Source organism: Penicillium longicatenatum (assembly GCF_028827895.1).
Source record: "Penicillium longicatenatum strain IBT 33135 chromosome Unknown contig_6_segment0_segment0, whole genome shotgun sequence".
Classification (NCBI taxonomy): domain Eukaryota; kingdom Fungi; phylum Ascomycota; class Eurotiomycetes; order Eurotiales; family Aspergillaceae; genus Penicillium; species Penicillium longicatenatum.
Genome location: NW_026643123.1, coordinates 4,067,802 through 4,094,626, shown reverse-complemented (window position 1 = coordinate 4,094,626; position 26,825 = coordinate 4,067,802). Strand labels below are relative to the sequence as shown.

Here is a 26,825-nt window from a genome sequence, read left to right as displayed (position 1 = left end):
TTTCCATCCGTTTCTACTGTCACCGCCACTGGTGATGATCTTGGTGATCATGGATAATTGAGTGAGGAATTTTAGTGAGGGGCACACATCCCCATTTGGAATCATTCCACCCCCTCAATCATGACGCGTTTTATACTGGGAGCTACAGTACTGTACGAAATGAGTGTCCATTATTTCTAATTTTGATCGAGTTTTCTTTTATTTTACCTTTTAGGACTATATTCAATTGATCCAAGCCTCAGCCCATACTGCTACTGGTCTTATCCGGCTGACATTGAGTCAATCCGGTGGGCCTTTTCGATTCTTTCCGAAAGATCGCGATCCACCCAATGGGACTAAGCGGTGTCAAGCCGCGAAAATACGACAACAGTGCTTTACTTTAAGCCCCTCTCTCTTTCCAATCTATCTCAAACGGGAAAATAGTGTACCTGAGCCGATTTGACCGCCCAACAGACGCGGGTCCGACCAGGCACCTCGGTACATATGTACCATGATGCAATGTATGCAATGTACGAGGATTGCTAACCCCCGATGGAAGGTTCCTTGCCTCAGAGTGACGTGGTGGATTGACTATGTAAGCTCACTGCAAACCCCTTAGAAAGAGGAAAAGAGTTATTGAAACAAAAAACCCCATAAGGCTACCAGGCCGACGGGTTTCCTGGAGGCTCACTGCAGCTACCGCATTCGAGGTCTTTTCTTATTTCTTACCCCTAGAATAAGCTTACCACGGCTTAAATACCTGGGGTCGTGGATTTTTACCATTGGACAGGGCCAAAGATAAGTCTAAAGACTATCCTGGCTCGTCCATCCCTGTCAGCCCAACGTGGGGAAGGCCCGCGATTGGGAGACTAAATGTCTGGGTCGCGCCGTACGCCGACGCCAACGCCAACGCCAACTCAAAAATAGGATACATTGTTCTCGATTGCTTACCGTCGATCCTTTGCATACAACTTAGCTTATGTAGAATAATGCGAGAAGTGGACGCTAATTACTTGGGAGCCCGCTTCTCCCATACTAGTCTCTTGACCGCTTCGCCAACCAAGCTTACCATGATAAGCAGTGCTCGGCCTCGGTGGCAAGACCTAACTCTATCTAGAGTACGAAAGTCGCAATTCATCTCGGAAGGAGTGGCATGACTTTGAACCTAAGCTTGATCATCCCGCGATCATCATGGCAGGTTTGCGAGAGAAAAGCCATAGGGAAAAGCGAGCGGCGAAGTATCCTGCAAAAGATTCCGCATATTTGCACATATCAAGTCGTTAATGCTTCAGGAAACAAATTGAAAACATGCCTTTCAACCATCACTTTAAGAACCGTATAAGACATTTTGCATATCAAGCCTCTCGTGATAGTGTCCATACATTTGTCATGGCCAAAATCGAATGCTGTAGCGGATTGACCCTTGCGGCGATTAGAGACATTTCACCGCTCTATATACCGCTTAGTAACGCACCTGATGTTATTCAGCTTTATTTAGTTCAAACTTGATCTGTAAAATTCGTTAAATTGCTGCATAGAACTTTGGAAACAGCTTCATGTCATGACCAAAGGGAAATTTAGTATAGAGTAATCCATATCTGATCAACATGCAGTAGCCTCATCAGAAAGTCAATGAGTGTAAACTGATTTCTGCCGCTGGAAAATTAGCAAACAACGCCGCCCTGCCCCTCGTGTCCCCTTATCGCGCCGCGCGCAAACACCCAACTTCTCTTAGCGCGACACTGGCCTGGAGCCGACATTTCATCTCAGTCTTTGCATCGTGATCCATTGCTCACTCAGCTATCTTTTCGGCGCATCATCATCGCCTGGAGACAACTCTCACGTTCATCTTGCCCAGTGATCCATCGATACATTACTCATCATGGAGCAAGAGCTCTTGTCGCTCCTGGCAGACACCCAGTCCGCCAGGGCTGATACCAGAAAGGCCGCAGAGCTTCAACTAAAAAGCTTGTATTCAAACGAGTCCTTCCCGATCTCCCTCACAGCAATTGCCTCCCATGAGTCGGTCCCCGTCAACCTCCGCCAGTCCTCCCTGTCAGTGCTTCGCACCTTCATCGCCGCCTCCTGGTCCCCGGTTCTTGACGAGTTCAAAGGCCAGATTCTCGTGAACGATGCAAACAAAACTCAGATTCGGCGTGCACTGCTCGAGCTGGCGACCACTACCGAGACTCCCGAGCGCAAGGTCAAATCCTCTGCCAGTTACGCCGTTAGCAAGATTGCCAGTGCTGATTTCCCCGATGACTGGCCAGAACTTTTGCCTTCGTTGTTGCAAATTATCAATGACCCCGCCACCACTGATAATGCGTTGCACGGCGCCTTGAAGGTTTTGCTGGATTTGGTCGATACAGGTTTCGGCGAAGAGCAGTTTTTCAATGTTGCTCGTGATCTGGTTTCGTCTCTATTTGCCGTCGCTACTTCTGAATCCCGGCGACCGATGCTGCGTGCTCTCTCTGTCGCAGTCTTCCGGTCGTGCTTTGATACCCTGGAGATGGTTTTGGAACAACACAAGGTTGCGATTAAGCAGTTTGTGGATGAATTGCTAGGTGGATGGTCGCCATTCTTTGTTGAAACTCTGAAGGCCCCCCTTCCTCAACAGCCCAGTGAGGAAGAAGCTAACAAGGGGGGTGAAATCCCGTCGCAATGGCGTGGAACTATTGGCCTGAAACTTCAGATTGTCAAGGTATGAATTTGATATTTTGGGGGTTGAGCTTGTCCAAATTTGAGGAATTTGGCTAATAGACCGACTCTCGAAAACAGACCCTTATGAAGATCCGTATGGTATTCCCCGGTCTTCTGACAGCCCAGAGCCCGAATTATTTTTCAACAATTTGGACCGAGCTTACCAATGCCTTGCCGATCTACCAAAACTTCTTCATTGAGGAAGAGCGTCAAGGTCGTCTGGAAGATGTTGATGGGCTCCCCTACTCACTTGATTTCCTTGTTTTGGAGGAACTAGACCTTATTCAGACCTTATTGAAGGCGCCTCCTGTGAAGGCTGAGCTGCAACAGCAACTTCAGAATGCTGGCGCGGCTGCAAGCTCCTCCGGCTGGTTGCCTGAGATCATGAAGCTTGCTAGCTCCTACGCTCAGATTACCACAGAAGAAGAAGGCCTCTGGGAGATCGATGTGAACCTATTTTTGTCCGAAGAAACATCCCTCACTGCTAACTACACTCCTCGCACCTGCAGTGGTGATCTGGTGATCAAAACAGGTGAATGGCTAAAGGGAACAGCGGTAGAGGGGCTCCTGAGCCATATGAACACTGTATTTGCGGATCCGTCTGCCTCGTAAGTTCCATATTGTGAACCGACCCTGAGAAACCAGTCTAACTTTGACAGTTGGAAATCTCGCGAAGCATCTCTTTACATTCTTAATTGTCTCCTTCGGGACTTCTCTGAGGTGTCTCAGCAAATCTCCCCGGAACTGGCCCTTCATTTCAACCAATTTGTCCACTATGCAATTCAGCAAGAGCAAGAGCTTTTACGTGCGCGGGGTTACCTTGTGGCCGGTGCCTTGGCTAAGGTTTCAGGCGATGCATTCCAGCAAACTACTTCCTCGTACTTGGAGGCTACATTGAAGGCCATTGCTGAAGACCCCGCCGAGGTGGTCAAAGTTGCCGGCATTCGAGTCCTGCAGGACCTCATGCCGTCGCTACCCACCTCTGCGGCACGTCCATTCCAGACCCTTGTCATCTCGGCCATCTCAGAATTCGTTTCGGCACATGATCTGCGTGAAGATGTCGAAAGTGACGACCTCAAAGTTACCCTTGCCGAAACTCTTCGAGACACCATCATGACAGACCCGGCCATCGTCCTGTCATCGATTGCCATCGATGTCCTTTTCAACATTGCCAGCAGTGGGGCTGAAAACTTTCAGCTGACTATGACCATTACAGAAGCCTTTGAGGACATTGTGGACCAAATTGCTGAGCATGGCGCCGAGGCTTACATGCGCCTTTGTGAGAAGGTTCTACCCTCCTTGATGGGTGCTATTGACGTGGGTAATCTCACCGAAGAAAATGCCTTGACCAACTTCGCGGCCGACCTTCTTCGGGCACTGGCCGAACGGAGCTTGGAGCCTCTCCCTGCTGGATTTGTGGAGACCGTGATGCCCAAGCTTAACCGTCTGCTATTGGACTCTGATGAGGCCGAGCTCATTCGACCTGCGACGGAGGCAGTCCGCCACATGCTTGCCCATGACTTTGCCCAGTTCATCGCCTGGCGGGATCCACAGACCGGCAAGGAGGCGATCGAGGTTGTGCTCGTGATTATTGATCGACTACTTGGTCCCGCAGTAGACGACAATGCCGCTACCGAGGTTGGTCAACTAGCCGCGGAGCTGGTGGAGCGGGCTGGCTCGGAGCGCCTGGGCCCCTACCTCCCCCAGTTGCTCCAGGCCGTGGCTCAACGACTTGCGACTGCCCAGCAGGCACAGTTTATTCAAAGCCTGATCCTGGTATTTGCACGGCTGACGCTCATCAGCGCACGCGAAGTCGTGGACTTCCTCGCCCAGATTGATCTGGGCGGCTCCAGTGGACTCGTTGTGGTCCTGAGCAAGTGGCTGGAGAACTCAGTCAACTTTGCAGGCTATGACGAGATCAAGCAGAACATCTTCGCGCTAGCGCATCTGTACGAACTCTCCGACCCGCGACTATCAGAGGTGCCGGTGAAGGGCGACCTTATCGTCCAGGATACCGGTCGCATCAAGACCCGGTCGCAGGCTCGTCGCAATCCGGACAAGTACACGACGGTTGCGGCGCCGTTGAAGATCATCAAGGTACTGGTGGAAGAGTTGGCAGCGGCCTCGGGCAACACGGAAATCGATGCGGCTGCAGCTCGCGCACTTGAGGATGCCGATAGTGACGATGGAGATGATGACTGGGAGGATGAGCCCGGTCAGATTTTGGATCTCGGCCTTGGCATGACCAAGCAGGATTTGATGAGCTTTGGCGAAGGCGGCTCGGAGAGTGTCTTTGGGGTGCGACGCCGGGACGATGAAACACAGAGCTTCCTGGCAGACTTCTTCCGACGAGCATCGCAGCAACCTGGATTCCAAGAGATTTATGGAGCCTTGACAGTGGATGAGCAGGTCAAGCTACAAAGCTTGAATTGATGGATCTCGCACAAATGCAACTAGAAGAAAAGTGGGGATCTGATGTCGGCATGAAGAGCGAGTTATATTACGAAGACAATCCCGTAAAAAGGTGGATCCTTCAAGCTCCAATATGATGTGTCTGTAAATTCCAGTCCGAACTGCGGGGGTTTGATAGATCAACCCGGTATCCTGTATCTCGGTATGGGCTTCACGCTCTGACCTTTTCTTTTGGATAGCTTCATTACCGCCTTCCCTTCTTCATTCTTCACCCTTTCTCTGCCCCCCCCCCCCCCCCCCCCCCCTTTTCCCCTGATTATGCCCCAACCAAATCCCTACGAGCGAATCCAAGTCGATGTAAGCGAATTTCCCTTTGATTTCTCCAGTCATGTTCAGGCTGTTCTTCCCTTGTGTAAACAGGAAAAAAAGATGTCATGACCATGTATACACACTCGGTTCCAAAACCCCCTTGTTGTTTTTCTTTCAGTCAACAAACTATTCCACTATCACCTATAGTCCCCTACTCGACAATTCCCCGAAACCGTCTCACCTTTTCCACCAACAGACAAGCGACGAAGATTCTCTCGACGGCCAATCCCTCTTCGGCGGCCAATCCCTAATAGACTCCAACCTCTCCTTCGCCTCCTCCGTCCGCGACTACTGCTACGAAAATGGCCGTCGCTACCATGCCTACCGCCATGGCCAATATCCGATCCCGAACGACCAAGAAGAACAAGACCGTCTAGCCCTCCTCCACCATCTCTTCAAACTAGTAGTCGGCGGCGACCTCTACCGCGCCCCGATTCAACCTCGCGAAGGCCCCACTCCACCCCACCGCATCCTAGACATAGGCACTGGAACCGCCGAATGGGCCTTCGAAATCGCTGAGGATTTCCCCAACGCGGAAGTAATCGGTACAGATCTAAGTCCCATCCAACCAAGCTGGGCACCGCCGAATTGTCGCTTCTATATCGATGATGCGGAGAGTGATTGGGCGTTTACGCCTGAAGAGCAGTTTGATTTTATTCATATGCGGAGCATGGGCGGTGGGATTGGGGATTGGCCGAGGTTGATGAAGCAGGCGTATCAGCATTTAAGACCCGGTGGGTGGATTGAGGTTCAGGAGTTTGAGACTGCTATTTCGTCGGATGATGACTCGCATCTACTTGCTCCTACGATGGTTGAATGGGTTGAAAAGGTCAATGACGCGGCGAGGCTGTTTGGGAAACCAATGAAGATTGCCTCGCAGATTCATTCTTGGATGGAGAATGGGGGGTTTGTGAACGTGACCGATGATATCTACAAGGTTTGTTTCTGGTTTTCCTTAGACGCTTGGCTTGGTTTATGCAGCATACTCATTTGTTTTTGCAGTGCCCTGTTGGAGGATGGGCGAAGGATCGACAGCTTAAGGAGATCGGTCGTCTTGGAAAAGTCCTTGTGTTGAAGGTGGTGGAGCCGTACAGCCTTGCACTATTTACGCGGGTCCTTGGGTACACCTATCAAGAGGCGCAGAGCTATCTGGAGAAAGTGCGAGCGGAGATGATGAACTCAAAGTGTCATCTTTACTTCTTCTTCCATTTTGTTTATGGGCAGCGGCCTTTGGAGATGAATGGTGAACCTCTGACATGAAAACTTTGTCCTGAAACCAAGGACGGCGACCTACCATGATCACCTCTCTCCCTTTACGACTTACGGTTTGACGAACTCGGAATTAATGTATTTAGGCTTTTGCCTTTTCTCATTATGTATTAGACATGGACATGGGCATGGGCATGGGTATGAGCATCACAGGCATCTATTTTTGAGAGCGAATCACGACCAGCGTTCATCGCGCCCCGATCCCGAGGACCTGACAGATCCCTGAGACAGCTTCTTCAGGCGTCGCACTGGTCCTCACAACCTGCACGACCTGCGCCACCTGCGCCTCATCACAACTCCCAATCGTCTCAAGCAGAGTTTCCAGAAGCTCCTGCTTCCCTTTACCCGTCCATGAGCTTGGCATAGTAAACAGAGGATGCCGCGAGAGTGTTTCAGGACTGGAAAATTGTTGTGAATCCGGGCTGTGCGACGTTTGCGACGAATGGCCATTCAGTGGATCCGTGTTTGCATGAGCGAAAGCATCAATAGATGCCGAAGAATAGAATGGGTTCGAGTATGGGTGTACGGGCGCAAATTGCCCTTGTAACCATTGCGGATTATGATAAATGTGAGGCTCGTAGCCAGATGTACTCGCATGTGGGGCTGGGGCTGGTTCTCGGACGTAGTTTGGATAATCCTGCATGTATGGTGCATTGCCCCAGTTTTCCACTGCATAGGGGCTGCCACCTCGGTACTGTGACTGTGACGCAGGCATCGGTATCCCCGAAAGCTGCGGCTGTAAACTCTGCACAGGGATCGAGGCAGGGGTCTCGCCTGCAAAAGCCATGCCTCCTTGGCCATGTGCTTGAGTCTCGTTCATGAAATCTTCTCAGGTCAGCTCTGTAACATCGCAAAATAGTAAGAAGTAACAAAAGTACACATCCCAGAAATAAAGAAATATCCAACTTACTAGCTCCTATAAACGCGGCACTGGGAGTCGTCATATCTTCAATATTCCCCCCAAGCGACCCTGGATACTGCGTCTGACTCGTCCCACTCGCCGTCCCACTCCCCGTACTATCAGGACTATTGATAGACATAGAATGCGTCATAACCGACGAGGAAGGCGATGAGCCATCCCAGCTTCCCTCTCTCATATCTGTGCCAGCGCCTGCGCCGATGCCCGCACCAGCTCCGACCGCATACCCGCCACCCACACCCTCAGACCCTGACCCCGAACTCTTCCCTGACTTCGGCGGGCGCGCATACGGCGCACGATCCCGACTCTTTGCACGCTCACTAAGCGCTCTCGGGTGTGGTCTTGGTCGCGGACCCTGAGATAACTGCGTACGCAGCTGTGCGACCTCGCGACGTAATCGGTCAATAATCTCCGCTTGACTGATATGCTCGCGGTCTTCGGGGGTAGTTAGGTATGTGCATTCCGATTCAATACCGCGAATGATACAGGCGTGACAAGGGATTGAGCGATCGCACTAGGATGGCACAAATCAATATATTAGATCGAATGCGAATCGGGGTTGGGCCGTGGTGGAGCGATCCCAAGCTCGAGGTTTTCAGGGTCTGGAATCTAGGGGGCGGGGCATACCTTGACTTTGCGCTCGCGACATCTTAAGCAGGATTGCTGCGGGCGAATCTTTGTTTTGGAGTCGGGGGGCATTTTTCTTCCCTGCAATGGGAGGTTGGTCGAGAGGAACCCGCGATTTAACTGACCCCCACTAGCCGTTGAACCTCGGGCGATCACTTCGATTAACTATCCACAAGGGTCCGATTAGATCAGCTGGAAATTCGTTGCTTATTTGCATTGAATATTGAATTTAATCGAAAATAAACTTGGTCATGCAAGATCTTTCCCTATTTTCTTTTTCTTTTCTTGTGGGCTCCGGTATGCACGATAGCGATGTGATGCATCTAACGGCGACCCCGATCTCCACCTCTGCACACCATTGGTAGGGACTGTTCGGAGAGACAGGCATGGTATTCTGCAGTGTCAAGGAGCAACTGTGGCTCAGCTCTTGCGCCACTCTGTTGGGGCTTCAGCTCTTCGCAGATCACCGGCTGGACCACTCTCGCGTCAAATCCCGACTCCTGATCGCAATCAAGTTGGCTTGTTTGATATCTATTGAGATCATTATCGAAAATACCACCGTCACAGTCCTCGGTACCACGTTCCCCGCTGCAGACGATGGTAGCTGCAGATCTTCAACGGAGCTCCGGTGCGGGGAACAGAGCTTGAACGTCGAAGACCAGGGCTTAAATGCATGGATGAAGCCTGGAGAAGAAAAATTTCATTTTTGCTGATTGGTTGCAAGAACTGCATTGTGAAGTTAAACTATTTCTGCAAAGCCTTAGACCATGAGACGACCATCCAATTGGGCTATAGCAAGCATGGCGAATCTATTAATGATTCCATTGCTTCCAGTCCAGGCTTCAGTCGCAAACCCAGGTCTTCTTCCGAGCCCACCAATGGGATTCAACAACTGGGCTCGATTCGAATGCGAACTTAATGAGACGCTCTTCACAGAAACCGCGCAGTCTATGGTAAGCCGCGGCTTACTGGATGCAGGCTACAATCGTCTCAATCTTGACGATTGCTGGATGTCAACTGCCCGTTCCGACAATGGTTCGCTGCAGTGGAATACTACCAAGTTCCCACATGGTATCCCCTGGCTAGCGAAATATGCCCAGGAACGCGGGTTTCATTTGGGAATCTACGAAGATGCTGGTAATGAGACTTGTGGTGGCTACCCGGGCTCATTCCAACATGAGGAGCAGGACGCCGAGACGTTCGCCAGCTGGGGCATTGACTACCTGAAGCTAGACGGATGCAATGTCTATGCCGAGGATGGAAAGCCTCTACGAGACGAATACAAGTATCTTTATAGCAAGTGGCATAAGATCCTGAGCGGGATGGCGCAGCCGCTTATCTTCTCCGAGTCTGCGCCTGCATACTTCTGTACCAGTGAAACTGAGTGGACTAGAGTCATGGACTGGGTCCCTTTCAATGGAGAGCTTGCGCGCCATTCAGATGACGTCCTTGTTTATGTCGGTGAAGGTAGTGCGTGGGATAGTATCATGGTGAACTACGAGTATCAGATACAGCTTGTGCGGTACCAGCAGCCGGGCTACTATAACGACCCCGATTTCCTAATCCCCGATCACCCGGGTCTGACGGAGAATGAGAAGAAATCCCATTTTGCACTGTGGGCGTCGTTCGGTGCGCCGCTCATTATCAGTGCTTACATCCCCACTCTTCCGGAGGAAGTAATCACTTTCCTCAAGAACAAGGATCTGATTGCTGTTGATCAAGATCCACTGGCTGAACAGGCTGCTTTGGTTACCCGTGATGCCAATTTCGATGTTCTTACCCGCTCATTGGCAAACGGAGACAGACTTCTCACCGTGTTGAACCGTGGAAATAGCACTGAGAAGATCACGATTCCGGTTGCGCAGCTTGGTTTTGAGTCCAGCTGCCAGTACAATGCCCGGGATCTGTGGACTGGTATTGTTGAAAGTATTCAAGGCTCTGTGGAGGTCACTCTTGATTCCCATGCTACTAGTGTCCATCGCATTACACCCCCGCGTGGATGCACAAAGATCACTCCAACGGGTATGGTCTTCAACACGGCGTCTGGGAAGTGCTTGACTGCTTCTTTGGGCACCATCACGTTCAAGACTTGTGAGGCAGCTGATTCCCAGGTCTGGTCTGTCTCTGGATCTGGTAGTCATCTTACTTTGAGCCCATTGTCGGATATCTCCAAGTGCCTTGCGGTCAAGGATGGGTTCATCTCACTTGTGGCATGTGGAGCTGGCTCTGGGACTAGCTGGTCTCATTTCATTACGGGTCATTTGAAGAGTAGTAGTGGGGGCTGCTTGGTTGACTCTTCAGGGGCTAGTCTGGGAACCTGTGATCAGAGTGTGGCTGGGCAGATTATGGGATTGCCGAGTGGTGTTAAGTTAGTTGCTGGTACTGATTGATGGCATAGAATGAGACGGACTAGACGGTAGATTATACAGATCCCATTTTTGGTATGCTTTCGTTGTCATCTATTGCAAGCCGGCATGGCTAGAAGAGCAATATAAATATTTTACTTTATACTTTTACGTTAGATAGTAGAGCGTAAGCCCTGGAGGAAGAAGCGAAATGAAGTTGAAATCTAAATAGACATGCTAGAAATCGCACGTGGGATCTTTGAAACCCCATGTCCTCGCAGCCAATTTGAACTCCTTGGTATAAGAAGTCTCATACAAAACAAGTTCTACAGAGTGCAGACCTAGCATGACCTTTTCGACCGCAAATTACGCAAACCTGAACAAATAGAAAACGACATAGATGAAGGTCATGGGTCACCGATCATTTCACACTAGTTAAAAGCATAAATCTCGTAAGAATGTACATAAAGTCTCAAGATTATACAAGAACGAGACTGCTACCCCTGTAACGAATACCCAATTCCCTCCCCAGTTCCCATCGCCACCAAGTTAGCCCTCATCTTCTCTGGTCGCTCCCCAATCCCAAAAGCAGCATCATCTCGATGCACCCAAGCCCCAACCCCATGTTGCAACACCGCAGTAGCACGCACCTTCTTCTTCTCTTCATCTCCACCAGCCTTAACTCCCAGACTACCATGCAGCGTCAACCTCGTCTCCTCCGCCCCCTCATCCTTAGCCTTATAAACCCCCCGATGCAAGATATTACTATCATAGAATACCGCATCACCCGGCTGAAGCTGCACAACCAACTGATCGGGCAAAAAGGGTTCATAAGGCTTCGCATTCCGCTCGATATCCGTACGCGCCCGTCGGTGTGACCCAGGCACCACAATCAACGACGCATCAGGACACAACGCAAGATTGTATTGTGCATGCGACTGTCTTCCACCCGGTGACTTTGCAGCTAACTGTGCAAGCTCTTCTTCGGCTGTAGCAGTCTCAGGAATATCATCCCTATGCCAGCGGAGCTCAAAATCTTTGGTTTCCGGCGCAACGAGTAAATTGAATAATTCCATGACGAGTGGTTCGGATTCAGTGGAGCTGTCCACGCCGACGAGTTCCTCAACAACTTTCAGGATTTGCTCGGAGAAGTAGCACTTCGCGAATGATTGTCTGTGTTTCATTTCTGGATGTAGGAGGTGCTGGACGCCCCAGATTCCGCCTTCTGAGGCTGGGGGTGGTGTTGTGGGCCATGGAGGGAATTGTTTAGGGACGGTGCGGAAGTGTGGCCAGCCTCCGGTGCGGGTTTTGGTTGTGACTTCGGTCGCGATGGTGCGGTAGTGAGTTATTTCGGATGGGGTGAGGAGGTTGCGGATGACGACGAAGCCGTCGCGTTGGAGGGCATCGAGGTGGGGTGTTGAAGACATTTTGAGGTGTGTTGGAGGGGAGTTTGAGGTTCCGAGCTTGTTGTTTTATAGAAGTGTGGGGTTATCGCTGCGGGGTATTCAATGCTACCTACTACAGTGACATTATTCGTCTCTATTCCCACTATCGATGCTACTGTGGATCCACAATGTGAGTCTCTACAAACCATGTGGCTTCAATAGTGGTGTTCTTCAGATCGGGGTTTATTCAAATTCCGAGTGGACGTGGTTCATTCTACCCCGCGATATCAGCATGTTACACCTGCTAGGGTCACAGTTGCCGTGCCCCGATATGTGTTCCTTGAAACATTGGAGCTAAATCGGCTGGTCGATAAATACACGGAGATCCTTGGACCCGTAGATCGTCAGGCTCACCATTTGTACACGGGTAAATCCGGCGACAATACAGCTTCGTCTAGGAAACGCGTACGGAGACAGTTGGGTATACTTCGAATGTGCTTATGCGTGCAAAGTGTACCTCAGGTGTCCACACCGTGATTGGGCCACGAGGGACGTCATCGCGATCTACGGTCTCATTGCCAAGATCGAGCTGAGACACAGCCTCTGTGCGATTCTGTTTCTTTGAGCTTAACATACCCAACTTTTGGGACACCGACCTGAACTGCAAAGCACAATCTTACATACACCGATCCAAGCATCCACTAATCCTCCACCATGTCCCTGCAAACGGGCGTCCCCATACTGCTCGTGTGCCTGGTGCTACTGCCACAAGCCCACGCCTTCGGTGCTGGCAGTAGGTATTCAGACACCCACTTTACCAATAATTATTAACAATTCGCCAGACATCGCATCTATCTCCGCCGTCGAGGGCAAGAACTGGCGCCATGGTGACATCGAGGATGTTCTCAAAACAATCGCATGCATCGCGGGGCACAAATGGACCTCTACCATGATCAAGCGTGTGTATTTTGGAAACTGGTTACGTGATTAGTGAGTTTGTGGGAAGAGCTATCAACGAGCCCCACTAACTGTGGCGCAGTTCACAGGCGATGGACGTTGGGACCCTGAAAAACCTCCAGGCCGAGACGATCCGTATCTTGGTGTGGGTCCTCTCGTTCCTAAGCTTCGGCTATGCAACAGGTGAATTTGAGGTCACGTCCGAACGTCTTGGTGTTTACCGTCCTGAGGAGCATATCGAGTAAGTGGGTCCTAGTTGAATACACTACTGAGTGCATGTGCTGACTCTTCCCCAGCAACCCCAAGGACTATGCCGATAATGAGGATGCGCGCCAATATGACGAGCGTCTGCGTGGACCGATTCGTCAAGTCGAGCTGGATATTGATATGGAAACCGGCATGAAAAATTATATCGCCAATGAGAAGGGTGATTGGGCAACCAGTGCTGCCTATGTCAAGTACAGCTTGAGTCGCAGCATCCACTACGGACGCATGTATACCCATGGTGGAGAGCGCAAGGGTAACGAAGAGGATCTCTGTGAGGCGTTGCGGTGTCTTGGACAGGGTCTTCACACGCTGGAAGATTTCGCGGCACACACTAACTACTGTGAGCTGGCTCTACGAGAGATGGGCTTCCACAATGTCTTTCCACACACCGGTACGGCTACCCAGGTCAATGTCCGTGGTCATCATATCTTTCCGCTGGTGACTGGTACCTTTGGTATGGTCGACTTTTTCCACTCTGTCTTGGGTGAGGCTACCGATCATTTCACCCAGTCGGAGGTCAATGAGATGGACATTGCCCTTGGGGATGCTGAGAACAATGCCCACTCCAACAACTCCCTCAATGCTCTTACAGGGCTATTGGGCAAGGTTCCAGGAACCCGAGATCTGGTCCACGAGGCCGAGCATTTGAGACAGCTTTCAGATGCACAGGAGGTTACCAACCGATCTCGAGGCTCACACATGGGCTATGCAACGAATGACTACCTTGTGAGCGAACAATCTCGCGCCGGTCCATCGCCCGGGCCCGGTCTCCAGGGAATGCCAGATTTCAACGCACAAGATACAGTGAAAAAGATCTACCCGATCCTCGCCTTCCGAGACAAAGTTGTCCGAAAACTGAATTCGATTATTGAAAAGGTCCCAGGCCTGGAAGCCATCATGGAAAAGATCTCCGAAACACTGACCGTGTTCATCATGTCTTTGCTTGCTCCATTCATCCGTCCTCTCATCAACGCCGCATCCAAGTCTCTGCAGACTGGTTCCTCTGGTGTTGTAGCCGCCTCTGGCAAACATCAGTTCGAACCGTGGACAGATCCTCACTGCACTGATCCCACTCACTCGCTTCTTTCTAAAGACCACTTCGCCAATATCTTGAACGAGCCCGCTGGTCAAGTCGCCTCTGCCATCGTAAAGTACATTGCTCCTCGCGTCCTCTACGCCTGGCAGCACATCAACGTCCCAGAGCACGAGGTATTGAATGATTGCATTCGGATCTTCCATCACCCCACCTTCCGAGACATGAACAATGAAGCGCACCGCACGATGTTCGAAGCTGTGCAGAATTGGGTCCATTCCCGTCCAGACCGTGGCTCCAATTTGAACGACGTTCTCAGTTCTGAAGGAGTCAGAGCAGGCCGGAACACCGGTGGTGTGCCACATACCCATGGCGGCGGTGGTGGTGGATTTGCCGCGCTTGGTTCCCACGGCCATGGCCACAGTCAGCAAAGTCAGGGCCAAAGCCACTCTTCGGGTGGAATGGGTGGGTTGACCTCGTTTTTCTCGTCGCAACAACAGCACCCTAGCTCGCAGCAGTCTCATTCGTCTGGAATGCCTTGGGATAAGATTTCTCATCTGCCTATCCCCGGTATGTCCAACCTGAATAAGCTGGAGAGTACCATTTCCAATTTCATTCCTGGTGGTTTTTCACATGGCTCGAGGGGACTGGACGAAGATGAGACTAGAAATCAGACTGAGTTTCACCAGGAACAGCAGTATCATGGGCACAGTTCCGATGGTCGGTCAGGATACGGTAGATATTGATACTATAGGCTGATCCATGTTGAACATTGGTCTTTGATTTGTTTCACCTTTTTATGAAATAAGATTATGAGTTTCATTATCATGCCGATTTGTTTGGCTTTATACAGATGATAGAGTTATTCGTGTTAATTATTGTTCAAATTTCCAAGACCCGATTCCAAGTTCCAGCGCCTATCACGTTTATCACCAACCATGACCATCAAATTAAACGCAGACCTCTCAATATCTAACCGCATATGAAGAAGAGAGTCCGGCCTCACCCAAGGCGAGTAAGTAACAATCCTCGAAATCCTCATCCTCCCCCTCTCAAAATTCCCCAGCACCAGATCAGCCACTATCTTCCCGAACTGTAGACCTTCGGTGTCAATAGCTAATACTAAAGGTTGGTTGGCTCCAGGTTTAGGTTCTTTTATATCTTGGATGCGACTGGATATGTATGATCGAAGTCAAATGCAAGTCATTTACATGTTGATGGTTCCTGAGTTCATTCACCCAGCTATCCTCTCTAGCTTCAATATCGAGTATTGTTACCAACTTAGACTAGGGCGACAATGACTGCAGTGACGCTTGATCTACTTTACATCTGTCCTATGTTATTGACATTCTAGCTTGAGTGCATTTATAGAGAGGAAATCTGTCAATTGAACTGTTCTATTATTCACGGGGCATGAATAGTATAGGCCATGTTCTTAGTTAATCCATGGTCGTGAAGGTGAATTGTCCTGACTCATCTTGTCTCCATGTAATGAAGTTTGGCTCCCTCTCTCCCATCCTCTCATATTCTACGTGCTATCTCGACGTTACTTGAGATGTCAACAACCTTTCTCTCTTAGCATGACTACGTACCAGCACAAGAGCTCGACATTCGTCTCACAGTCTTAATATCTGATTGCCTGCTGCTTGGTACAGACAGTGTATCCCCCTATTGTTTACTCTCTCACTGACATATTATCGTTGAAGACTTTTGGAGCCTTGTCTTGTGTGAGTAGTCGCCTTTCGTCACGTCCAGCGGACCGGACAGACTCCAATCCCAAGTCCCTTTGTTCTCGACCTCGACAACGGTCGTATTCCCGGTCAAAGGCTTCACATCTCCAAACAAAGCTTCAATTCACAAGACTCAGTCTATTATTCAACCAGCAGGGATCCGAGAAAGCGCTGGCTTGAGTTTGTCTCTGCTCTCACAACGCCTAATCGGGCCACTCCAGGAATAATCTCTACAAGCAAGTAACATCCCAACCATCAACGCGCAATGTCACACGACACCCTCAAGAGTCCCTCCTGGCTCCGTGCCCAAGGAGCAAAAGTAACTCGCTGGATCAACAGCCCCACCGAACCAGGCTGTCCAATCCTAAAGAACACACTATCCTACGAAGAAATCGAAGAGAAAACCACCAAGTTCGAACGAAATGCAAATATCGACATCGAAATCACTGGACATACCCTCCTCTTACCACCATGGGTAGTCGCACCCCCCACAGAAAGAGGAGGATATGTGTACTACACAATGCGATTCGACAGAGATCAATGGACCGGGTTCTTTGCACCCGGTATCCTTGTTATCCAAAGCATGCGTCGAGTCATACCCGGTACCCCCCATCCCTCCGATATTGCATTGACTCTTTACGCCAGAGAGCAAGGCCGGCTTGACAATTTGCGATACGTTTTTGCCACAACCATCCTCAATTGGCAGACTAAGCACTTTATTTCGCAGGAGTTGTATGATTCTTGGCCGGGTGTTGAGCCGCGATGCTGGGAGTATGGGACGAAGGAGTATGAAGGAATTATGGGGACGAGGATTGGACGTACGGTGGCTTATCTTGTTTTGGGTGGGTTTGAACGGGGAACGCGTCGGATTGTGCGGATTGTGACTTACAATAAGGCTGATGAGTTAGATATTCGGTTTGATATTCGACCGGTTACTAACTAGGTAGTCGCCTGAGCTGTAAAGTACAGTATTTCTTTAGTTCAGGGTTCTGTGGTAGAGAGAGTTCCGATGCATTGACTAAATCTGTGATATATTTCTCGGCTCTGAAGATGTAGGTTGAACCTTCTTTCTTTTTTGATTAAACGGGCCGAAGAGTTAAATATGAAGGATAAATCTCGGGGCATTCAGATTCAATCAGCTGGAAGAGAACAAAAACTCATGGATATAGACTAGTCAAATTAAGGGCGGTTCATTGAAGGCAAAGCGCATGTCCACTAGACTACATATGATCGAAGCAGTATGACTTAGGAACTTTTGAATTCAGTTTATGTAGCATCAAACTAAAATGCCTCCAACAAGCCCGGCCGGGCTAGCTCAATCGGTAGAGCGTGAGACTCTTAATCTCAAGGTTGCGGGTTCGACCCCCGCGTTCGGTTCTTCTTTTTGTTTTTGTTTTCCCTCCATCTTTCTCACAGAAATGAACATGCAAATCATTTCGACACCCGGATAAATATATTTTTTCCTGCATGCACATGACCACATACCTACCAAGGCCGCTGCAAATGCACCAGACATAACACATAACGAACATGATGCATCACAACCCTAAGGCGGGGGAGCCCATCTTACAGGTACCAAGCGCCATTACCCAGCTCCTAGCAGGCTGAAAAAGGTGATATTTCTGAAAATAGCTTAGCTACCCGATAAAGACTAGTACCCAGTGCTTTTGATCAAACTTGCACGCAACTTATAGCGTGGTTCCATGATTGGCTCTCAATAACCCCCGTGATCTAACTCCACAACCGACCCTTGAACCAAATAGCAGCTCCAATTGCAGCACATGTTCCTAGAAACTTGAAAGTATCCTGTGTCAAAAGCGGCCATCCTTCATAATGGCCGATCGGTTCGGTCCTAAAGCCTTGATTCTGACACGAACGCTGCAGCAGTGTTGCAGTCTGCCGCCCATAGGTCATCTTAATGACATCGAATAGATTGATCCTCGTTCCCCCACGTTCCAGACGTAGATCCGTGCCTGGACAACTCATATAGAGGTCTGAGCGGCCGTATCCAGCGGTTAGGATCTGCTGTAAGGGAAATAGGCCAATCATGGTTGTTTCTTCCGAGTAGCGTTTGATAAATTTGGTTGCGCGGTTGAATATCCGACATTCCGCCGTGTCGTCGAGGAAGATGATAAGTCTTTCGCCGTGGGCTTCTTGTGGGTTTCCATTTGTTGGAGATTGCGCCAGGGCATATTTCACGGCTTCGAAAACATACATCAGTTTTCCGAGGTCTGTCCCAGTAGAAGGTTGTTCCCCGGCCTCGAGGTGCGTGAGGAATTCGCCCCATTGGGCTGAGTGAGTACCCTGTGTTTGTATGGCAGATAGAAGTTCCTCCAGGGAGGGGACGACCCCAGATAGAGATCGCTCTTGGAGTAGTTCCACCGCTGCACCCGTTGAAGAGGCGAGATTCACCTTTATATCACCGATTCCCCGATCCAATAACAATTTATAAATGGTAGAAACCATTATGTTCTGGAGTTGACTCCGCCGCCTCTTGATAGCAGACATCCAATCTTGAACATATCTCATCGTAACTAACTTTTTCTCGAAGAGCTCCCAAACAGTCCAATAGTACTGGAAATCAGGGACATCAAGACTGACACTAATTGCAGTGTGTGGGTCACTGCAGCCTCCAAAGAGGGCAGCGGCATCTGCAATCCCGGTAGCAAGCCGGGCGATCGTCTCCAGCTCATACAGAGTCGGGTCTTCGTTTTCGGGTACCTTGGGGATAACGCAGTCGTCACCTTGGCCATGACCGGGTGACATTGCCAAGGCAGCCTTGGAGCCCAAACACATGCCCGAGTTAATGTGAATGCTCTTGAACCGTATCGGGGAGGGGCCTTTCAAGAGCTTGGGCTTAATTGCCGAGAAACGCGCGTTGAAGTATTGGGTTGATTTGACGCCATTGTTGTACTGGAGCTGAACTTCATTGAAGACTTCTGACATGTTGAAACAGTGATTCTCCTCTGACATCTGTGGACTACAGATGAAAGCTGATTTTCCAATGTTGACGGCTGGACTGCCCTCGGGAGAGACTCTCTGAAGAAGACGCTCTAAAGTCTCAATGGCAGTAGTACCTTTCCGCATATGTTTCTTTAGGTGTGCATCCTCAATTGCATCGATGGAATTCAGGAGCCTATAGCTCATAGCTCCCGGAAGGACCTGGGGATGTTTGATCTCATCACTAAGGGAGTGTTGCGCGACTACTGCCGGACCGACATCGTTGCAATGAACCACCGACAGGGCAGTCTTAGAGCTAGGAAGGTCTGGATTAGGAGATTCGAGAGAAAGAGGCTTGCTAGGCTTGCCATTTTCAGCACGGAATGCAGCGTATAGGATTTGAAACATGATCAGTTTATGAGAAGAGTATGCTCATTTTCCAGTCCTGTGAGACGCAAACGATCCTTTTATGTACTGCAGAATCCATGTTGCTCAGCCAAACCTGCTCTGAAGAGTACGTATTATCCTGGGCTCGTCAGTACAAAAAGTACGTCTTGCTCGGTTATTATTGCAAATTTACGGTAACTGATTTTCTATGCGTCGGGGCTCTCAGGCTTCATTGGATGATGGCTGTAACACTCATCGAGCGGATAAATACCGCATGCTAATGCGGGTGGAATGTGATGGCGGTTTCGTGGCCAGGGTCTGGACCGATGATGCCACACGTTTGCTAGCTTTAGGAGCCCGGACGCTTGGGTGCCGCAGTAGGATGCTATGAATGACAAGCGGGGGTGACAGGGATTAAGGGGCTAACTCCTCTTTAGCGTGGTGCCGCTGCTTCTGCGTGGCTGCCGAGTTGCATAATTCATGCATGTAAATCATCTTGCCTTGGATTCCGTCTCAGCTTGTACGTAACGATTAAATTGAGGTTGAATAATCTGAGATATCCAGCTGTCTTACACAATCGAATTGGTCGTGGAATGTCATTGATTCGTACGCCATACCTTCCGCGTACTTAACCATCGTGAGTTGTCCCTAGATTTCCTGATTCTTGGCTTCTGCCTGAGAATTTTTGTTTTTCTTAAGACTCTTGTATTAGGACCATTTCCTCCGAGATTAAGCATTCCTTCTCAACGACATTCCTGAATCGCTTTGTCAGCCACCTGGGCAGAACTTCATCTGGGGCCGTTGCACCTTACGCTTACTAGACACAATTCATGCAGATCGGGCTCCGCTTTTGTGTTCTGGGGTGAGTGATCGTACAGGCGCTACGGGAAATCACTTAAGGTTCCAGGACGCATTGTGCATTGAGATACAGAGAATTGCTCATTAATAGATATCTAACCAGACAGGTAGGACAAGAACCTGGGGAATTCACCCAAGTCAAGTACCGTGACCGTCTATGCTATTATTAGAAGAATGAAATCCGTCCAGATCCGACCCAGCCCGATCATCAGTCATAAAACATATGAGGTGTAACAAAAGACAGTCAAAATCCCGAGACTCCCTTATCCACCACCATTGAGAAAATGCAACGCTTATAAACACATCCGGGGCGCAAAGGAACCTCAGAGTTTGGTTCCCTCGCGCCCACTATCGCTGGGTCGTCTTGGTCGGAGCGGACCTAGGGAAGGGCCTGCAACATTGCCGGGACCAGGTGCAGACGCCACTTGAGACCGAGTATCGTTTCCGGTGTTTGCGTTGGGGCGGACGCCTCCTGCTCTTGTACCGTTGTGAAGCCGAGGATTCATGAGCCACTGGACTTGCATGCGGACGCTATTCACGGCGGCATTCGTGTGTGCCATGTCTTCTTTGATCCGAAGACACTCGTTCATAATGGTCATGCTAGCTCGGGCATCAAGGTCCGTAAGGGCATGTGACATCTGGCTGACCTCCTCACGCAGGGACTCATGGAGAGACAGTAGGTACGTGGTGGCGTTGGAAGAGAAGACATTTGAAGAACGGTCGGCAGATTCTTCTGTATCATCGGCAATACTTGAACTATTGCGGTCGTCAAGGCGTGATGACTCTACCAGGGTGGTTCGAATGTTGGCCATGCCGTCCTCGAAAATCTCATTTCGTTGTTGTAAGTGCCGCATTGTGAGCTCGAGAGAGTTCAATCGAGTATTTTGTGCCTCGAAGTATGGACCTATCGCAACAAGAGGACACTGCTGCTCATGCGTCGCAATTTCTGCCCGTCGAATCTTGACCGCACATCCATATTTCGATGCGGCGCAAGAGCTAACAACCTCAGGGCATGCTTCAGTATGATTCTTCATTGTACGCTGTAAAACAATAGTCCCGCAGCCGATACAAGTTATCTCCAGGCTAGGGCATAGCTCCTTGTCGTGTTCCTAACGCGGCTCAAGTTAGCACGGACTCTCTGAAGGCGTCTTCAAGCTTTATGATAGAACAAACCTCGTAGTCTTGCTCCATCACATCCTCTTCACATCGCGAGCATCGGCAGTAGCTATGCCTGCATCTATTTTCTGCCTGCAGATCTTTTCTCCGTGTCTTCTTATCGCACGATTCATCCGGGCATGGTACCAATCGATACCCACAGTACTTATCCACATGCGACTGGATATGGCCCCTCGGAACAAGCTCCTGACAACCTTCTGCAGCCAGTGGACATCGTACTTGGATTTCGTCGCACATGTTGATCAGTAGGCGGGGCACGCTCATCGAGACCTGGCTGGTGGGGGTTCGGCATGACGGACACGGGAACTCGTCTGACTCGGCCGAGCGGAATGTGGTGATCGCCGATCGCAAACATTTCTCACAGAAGACATGATCACACTGTAAGCGCACAGGTTGGATGAAAGGGCAGTGGCATATCGGGCACATCAGGTGGGAATCGTAGCTGGAGACGAATTCAAGAGCGCGCAGGTCGACTTGGTCTTCGGTGTCGCAGTCGGCCTCGAGGGCTAAGAAATCCTGTAGATCCATCATGGTTTTTTTTTCCGCTTGCGCAGGCTCAGGAAATATGTTGATGCTTGTTCTGCAGGGCAGTGCGGAGGCGGGTCTGAATGCAGGTGAATGATCGGATCTAGATACCGAGGTCGAACTAAGAACACAAGGGATCCATGAGAGTGACACCGGGCCGTAAGGGAATTAGTTTGTAGTCAACATGCAAGGAAGATGAGCAGCGACTGAGCAACAACGCCCTTCCAAGGGGATGTAAAGAAGAAGAATGCGGTGGGTTGAATTATTGCGGGGAGAGCAGCAGGGGCGAAAGGCGGAAAGCGGCTGAGCGCAGACCCGTGAACTTGACATTGGTGCCTTCACCTCTCTAACCCATAACATCCTTCATCCATCCACGATTTCTCCCGATATTGATCGGCTGGTCTTCAGTCTCCACAACTGACCCTCTTCTATTCCGTATCGATCCAGCTCCCGGGGCGGAAAACCTCCCGTCCAGACCCCGTAACCATGACGAACCCATCCCAGCTCTTCCTCCTCGCCGACCACATCAAACTCTCTCTTCTGGAGCGACGGCGCGCCATTTCCCTCGACCTGGAACCTAACGCCCAAGATGGCGAGATCTCCCGTTCCCTCGAGTCCTTCCAAGAAGGCATCCAAGCCGTTGAAGCCGAGCAGGCCCGGCTAGCGGATTCGCACGATAGCACCGGCGCCGCGGCGCTAAAGGACCAACTGGTTTCTCTCCATGAACAGTACCGTGATCTCGCATCACAATTCTATGGCGAATCGGCGCAGGCGTCGAATTCCATAACTCCCGACCTCAAACAGCCCGTCCCCCAACACCCGCCGTCTAAATCCGTGCGATTCATGGATAACTCCGCCGCGGCAGCAGCTGTCCAGGAAGAGATCGATGAAGAGGAGGATCGCAACCGACAGAATCTCTTCCGCCCATATCGCGATCAGCCCTCACCGCCAGGCCCTGACATGTCGACCATGGACAATGAACAAATCTACCTGCATCACGACCGAGTGATGCGCGATCAGGATGACCAGCTTGACCGATTGGGAGAGTCGATCGGAAGACAGCACCAACTGAGTATCCAGATCGGGGATGAACTCGAAGGTCATGTCCAGTTGTTAGATGGTATGGATGGCGACGTGGAACGCCATCAGGGCCGACTGGATACTGCGCGCCGACGGCTGGACCGGTTCCGGCGCAAGGCGGGCGAGAACTGGAGTATGATGACCATTATCGGTTTGATTATTGTCCTGGTTATCTTAATTGTCATATTGAAATAGGTTTGGCCTTTTTGCTTTGTTCCTGGCTTCCTGTTACAAGCGGGCGTTTTGGATTTGATAGGATCGACCACGGCGTTTATGATTATTTACGACGTTAAACCGAGTCCCGTTCTAGACTCTGTCTTTTGCTTTCCATACATCTACCAGCAAGCGTACCCTTCGAAATGAAACCTTTCGTAAGCTCAATGCATTATCAAATTTCTCAAGCTCCTAGACGCCACCACCAAATTCGATCCTGCTCGATCGATCATTGTGACTTCCCAGCCGCTTTGCCCTTCTTTATTTGTTCCTGCATCTGTTGGAAATCCTTGCTTTCAGTGTCGAGATCACCTCGATCCGCCTTGACCTGTTTACAGTGTCAGTCCCGATCATTGGAAAATGAAAAATTGTCTCATACACCAGCTTCACTGTTGCTCGCCAAACCTTCTGTCCACTTTCCCGTGCCGTCCTTGGCCTTCTTCATCTGGGCATGCTTTTCGGACTCGTAGTGTTGCGCAAGGTCATCATCACGGTCTAGGTGACCAGTTAGCTCGTTCGATTTTGATAGGAATAAGAGAGTGCTGACTATGATCATTTTCTTTCAAGCCTCTCTGCATTGCCGTCGTGTGGAATGCCGAGGTTGCCGGGATAGCGTAGCTAGATTGCACGAGACGGCCGGAGCTCATACGGAGCGAAGTGAGGAAAGACATTTCGATGGTATGCAGAGGGTGGATTGTTTAGTAGAGTGTATACTATGAGTCCTCAGGAAAGGTATCGGGGTTGATGTAGGTCTTGAAGTGAAGGGGAAGAACAAAGGAGGAAAGAAGGAAACCCCGCGTCATTATACGGGAGAAAATAGCTGTGATTGCTCGCCAATCACTTTCCCTTGATTTGAACCTTGGGTGGCCGAGCTAAGTACCGCATATGACGTCAGTGATACTTCAACACAGAGTGGGCAGAGATTACTCGGCGGAGAAGGCCGTGGAATAGAAATAGGTTTCATTCACTTCACGCCTTGCTACTATATAACTCTATACTGTGAATTATCCTTTGTGGGAGATCGACGCTGTCAAGACTACATACACCATGCAATATGGCGGTTCATTGAGATGACATCATGGAATATGCGAGACAAATTAGACTTCAACGTCCAAGTTTAAAAGTCTGAGACTTGAAAATATCTTGTCCTCTGTGTGATTTACTTGATCATATCGAATTTACGACCCACTCGCGCCGTCAGATGCGGGTTCACGCTTCAGAGTCGCCTGCGATGCAAGCACAGATGCTATACTAAAAGCCATTTCTCAAAGAAACACCAGCCGGAAATTCTTGGCACAGGCATACCCCAAGGCCGTCTGAATAGCGTCCTTGATTGCAAATGTGATTCCCGGAATAGGCGCCTGGGCAGCCTCTGTCCCCGCCGCTGCTGCGTCGAGAGCAGCAGCTTCAGCAGCAGCGATATTTTTCATTTCAGCATTTACAGCGGCCCGCACAACATACCGAGGTACATCGGCACTGCTCTGATTGGACAGGACAAAGGGAAGAATAGTCGTCACAGTCGATCCCGTAGCTCCACGACACGATGCTTGAAAGCCCGATGCGAGGCCAATGCGTTCCAGTGTACAAGTGAGTGGACGAGGACCATCAAAGAGGTAGCTAGAAGAGGAATAGGTAAATCAGTCTATACATGTAAATTCAAGATCAAAGCGATATGCCAGGATCGATCGTTGGATCTTGGAGCCCGTGCGCAGGTCGTTGTAAGTTTGAAAAATCTCAATTATACACAAACTCTCATACATGATAGGTTGCCCAGGTTACGAACCTTGCCACGACCCTTTCGATCCTAACGTAAAGTTAATCTCACCAAACACCTAAAACCCGAGATAGCTAAAACAGACTATGCCCAGATGGCGTAGTGACCTGTCAAACCAGGTGATTCTGAGGCGACACCAACGCTAACCATAATCACCAGTGGATCTACAGTGTCTAGGATTTCTGGCTTGTTCGTTGCCATGAGTGATCTAGTTGAAGTTGGAGGTCACCTGGCTCATGCCAACGCAGATATCTGCCCTTTTTCTTTGGCTTTTACTATTTAGACTTTGCCTTGTTGGTCTTTCCATACGTGCCACAATAATACCATTAAGCCGAATGTTTTGGTAATATATAGCAGGTAGGTAGATACAGTACAATAAATTAGCAGGTGCGACCGATGTCAAGGACGCTTACAGATTCTTCAATCCAGATATGATATTCACAATTAATAAATCCAAGCGCCCACTTCACCAGTTATGACAGCTAAAGTTCATGGCTCAATCACTTCTCAAATCGAGGAATCAAACATGACTTCCGGATTGGTCCCCGATGACTTGCTCAAGGCTTTCCTCGAATCATGCTACGATCCATAACATGATATTGCATCGTGCTAGCCTGACATCAAATGAATGCATAGACACTATATCTATAGAGACAGCATTTGCAACAACCTTTCCGATTATTAGAACATCTACAATGCCCGACCAAAGAACACTAGTCGGCGGCAATAAGCCAGATGGAACAGTAGAACTAATCGAAACATGATTCACTCATCTTGGAGTACTTGTCAATGCCGAAACTCATTGGTCCTCCAGGAACGGGAACGTATGGCTTGATTCGCCTGAATAACAGTTTGGATAATGCCACCCATAAAGAAGTTGGACGATATGATACCAAGGATAACACTTACTTTAAGATTGACAGTGTTGATTTTTGGTAGGATGACCCCGGGCAAGCGGAGAACCTGCTAAATAATTTTGACTTTAACGCTGGCTACAAGATTCTAGGCGAAAGACTACTGAGATTGCTGATTTGATACGCTCTAGACGGTGAAAATTTGTATCGGCTGTCATGCTGGGATCCATGGAAACATTGCATCTCCATTATGCTTTCAAGTTTATCTGATGCGCTGAGCTAATTCTATGATTTGTCCAACTTTATGATGCAGCCGAAAGTGAGTTTTACATGTCCGTTCAAGTATCTTGTTGCGTGAGAAGATGGGCGGCTGGTGTGGCAGTCAAATATTTGGGACTGATTTACTTGGGCGTCAGCAGCCGACGAGGATTGATCTGGATTGGAATCTCTGGACGTGAGGATGATACTGTATTATTCCCATATGCAGGACGTAAGGGATTGGAAATGCCAAGTGAGGAGATTGCGATCTGGATGGGCGAACGGGATCGGAGAATTTGGATCTACAGTATGTGGAACACAATCAAGTTGCCACTTCATCTTTTTGTGAACGTTCGAGACAAATTCGATCTTCCCTTGACCCGGGATTTGTCGTCATATGAATATCAATTCCTAGATAAAACATCGTTCCACTTTCGCCCCTTCGGCAATGCAGAGTCCAGGGGTGACATCATGAACATGACGTAGAGTGTCGTGTTCAGGGGAGTATGAAGGATATCAAGGTAAGGATTACAAGAATGTAGAGAAGAGAATCACATCGATTTGTCCAAGAATTATCAGCTATAGATCAATTGAAATATGAACAAAAGAGATGCATTTGAAATGACAGTGTGCAAGGAATAAAGAGATCATATAGCGTAACTCCCCGGGAGTTGGAGTTCGCAAAAACAAGCGAAAGGAAAACCAAAAAAGCCATTTTCAACGCATATGGTCTATGACTCGCCCAACCTGCGAGAGACCCCCAGGATA

The 26,825-nt window shown here is 49.6% G+C and overlaps 12 protein-coding genes across 12 annotated transcripts; 6 read left to right on the top strand and 6 right to left on the bottom strand.

The window, feature by feature from the left end:
• Window positions 1-1,861: 1,861 nt before the first annotated feature.
• N7484_009728 (uncharacterized protein) lies at window positions 1,862-5,112 on the top strand (the record flags this gene model as incomplete). Its single annotated transcript, XM_057120115.1, has 3 exons — window positions 1,862-2,680; window positions 2,758-3,287; window positions 3,339-5,112. The coding sequence occupies 3 exons, from the start codon at window positions 1,862-1,864 to the stop codon at window positions 5,110-5,112; spliced, it is 3,123 nt and encodes a 1,040-aa protein (XP_056969670.1).
• A 297-nt stretch (window positions 5,113-5,409) lies between these two features.
• Window positions 5,410-6,720, top strand: N7484_009727 (class I SAM-dependent methyltransferase; the record flags this gene model as incomplete). Its single annotated transcript, XM_057120114.1, has 3 exons — window positions 5,410-5,448; window positions 5,579-6,397; window positions 6,463-6,720. 3 exons carry the CDS (start codon window positions 5,410-5,412, stop codon window positions 6,718-6,720), a joined length of 1,116 nt encoding a protein of 371 aa, XP_056969669.1.
• Window positions 6,721-6,916: 196 nt separating this feature from the next.
• N7484_009726 (transcriptional regulator family TF) lies at window positions 6,917-8,347 on the bottom strand (the record flags this gene model as incomplete). The annotated part of the gene is made up of 3 exons (XM_057120113.1): window positions 6,917-7,554; window positions 7,640-8,162; window positions 8,276-8,347. The coding sequence occupies 3 exons, from the start codon at window positions 8,345-8,347 to the stop codon at window positions 6,917-6,919; spliced, it is 1,233 nt and encodes a 410-aa protein (XP_056969668.1).
• A 728-nt stretch (window positions 8,348-9,075) lies between these two features.
• Window positions 9,076-10,665, top strand: aglA (putative alpha-galactosidase; the record flags this gene model as incomplete). Its single annotated transcript, XM_057120112.1, has 1 exon — window positions 9,076-10,665. One exon carries the CDS (start codon window positions 9,076-9,078, stop codon window positions 10,663-10,665), a length of 1,590 nt encoding a protein of 529 aa, XP_056969667.1.
• A 452-nt stretch (window positions 10,666-11,117) lies between these two features.
• N7484_009724 (phytanoyl-CoA dioxygenase family protein) lies at window positions 11,118-12,047 on the bottom strand (the record flags this gene model as incomplete). The annotated part of the gene is made up of 1 exon (XM_057120111.1): window positions 11,118-12,047. The coding sequence occupies one exon, from the start codon at window positions 12,045-12,047 to the stop codon at window positions 11,118-11,120; it is 930 nt and encodes a 309-aa protein (XP_056969666.1).
• Window positions 12,048-12,719: 672 nt separating this feature from the next.
• On the top strand, window positions 12,720-15,008 carry N7484_009723 (Het-C domain-containing protein; the record flags this gene model as incomplete). The annotated part of the gene is made up of 4 exons (XM_057120110.1): window positions 12,720-12,798; window positions 12,848-12,995; window positions 13,045-13,203; window positions 13,259-15,008. 4 exons carry the CDS (start codon window positions 12,720-12,722, stop codon window positions 15,006-15,008), a joined length of 2,136 nt encoding a protein of 711 aa, XP_056969665.1.
• Window positions 15,009-16,257: 1,249 nt separating this feature from the next.
• On the top strand, window positions 16,258-16,935 carry N7484_009722 (uncharacterized protein; the record flags this gene model as incomplete). Its single annotated transcript, XM_057120109.1, has 1 exon — window positions 16,258-16,935. One exon carries the CDS (start codon window positions 16,258-16,260, stop codon window positions 16,933-16,935), a length of 678 nt encoding a protein of 225 aa, XP_056969664.1.
• A 788-nt stretch (window positions 16,936-17,723) lies between these two features.
• Window positions 17,724-19,340, bottom strand: N7484_009721 (uncharacterized protein; the record flags this gene model as incomplete). Its single annotated transcript, XM_057120108.1, has 1 exon — window positions 17,724-19,340. One exon carries the CDS (start codon window positions 19,338-19,340, stop codon window positions 17,724-17,726), a length of 1,617 nt encoding a protein of 538 aa, XP_056969663.1.
• A 1,160-nt stretch (window positions 19,341-20,500) lies between these two features.
• Window positions 20,501-21,881, bottom strand: N7484_009720 (uncharacterized protein; the record flags this gene model as incomplete). Its single annotated transcript, XM_057120107.1, has 2 exons — window positions 20,501-21,286; window positions 21,351-21,881. The coding sequence occupies 2 exons, from the start codon at window positions 21,879-21,881 to the stop codon at window positions 20,501-20,503; spliced, it is 1,317 nt and encodes a 438-aa protein (XP_056969662.1).
• Window positions 21,882-22,364: 483 nt separating this feature from the next.
• On the top strand, window positions 22,365-23,153 carry N7484_009719 (syntaxin family protein; the record flags this gene model as incomplete). The annotated part of the gene is made up of 1 exon (XM_057120106.1): window positions 22,365-23,153. The coding sequence occupies one exon, from the start codon at window positions 22,365-22,367 to the stop codon at window positions 23,151-23,153; it is 789 nt and encodes a 262-aa protein (XP_056969661.1).
• A 247-nt stretch (window positions 23,154-23,400) lies between these two features.
• Window positions 23,401-23,842, bottom strand: N7484_009718 (uncharacterized protein; the record flags this gene model as incomplete). The annotated part of the gene is made up of 3 exons (XM_057120105.1): window positions 23,401-23,499; window positions 23,551-23,666; window positions 23,719-23,842. The coding sequence occupies 3 exons, from the start codon at window positions 23,840-23,842 to the stop codon at window positions 23,401-23,403; spliced, it is 339 nt and encodes a 112-aa protein (XP_056969660.1).
• Window positions 23,843-24,349: 507 nt separating this feature from the next.
• N7484_009717 (uncharacterized protein) lies at window positions 24,350-25,146 on the bottom strand (the record flags this gene model as incomplete). Its single annotated transcript, XM_057120104.1, has 3 exons — window positions 24,350-24,422; window positions 24,477-24,788; window positions 25,031-25,146. 3 exons carry the CDS (start codon window positions 25,144-25,146, stop codon window positions 24,350-24,352), a joined length of 501 nt encoding a protein of 166 aa, XP_056969659.1.
• Between the last annotated feature and the right edge of the window lie 1,679 nt (window positions 25,147-26,825).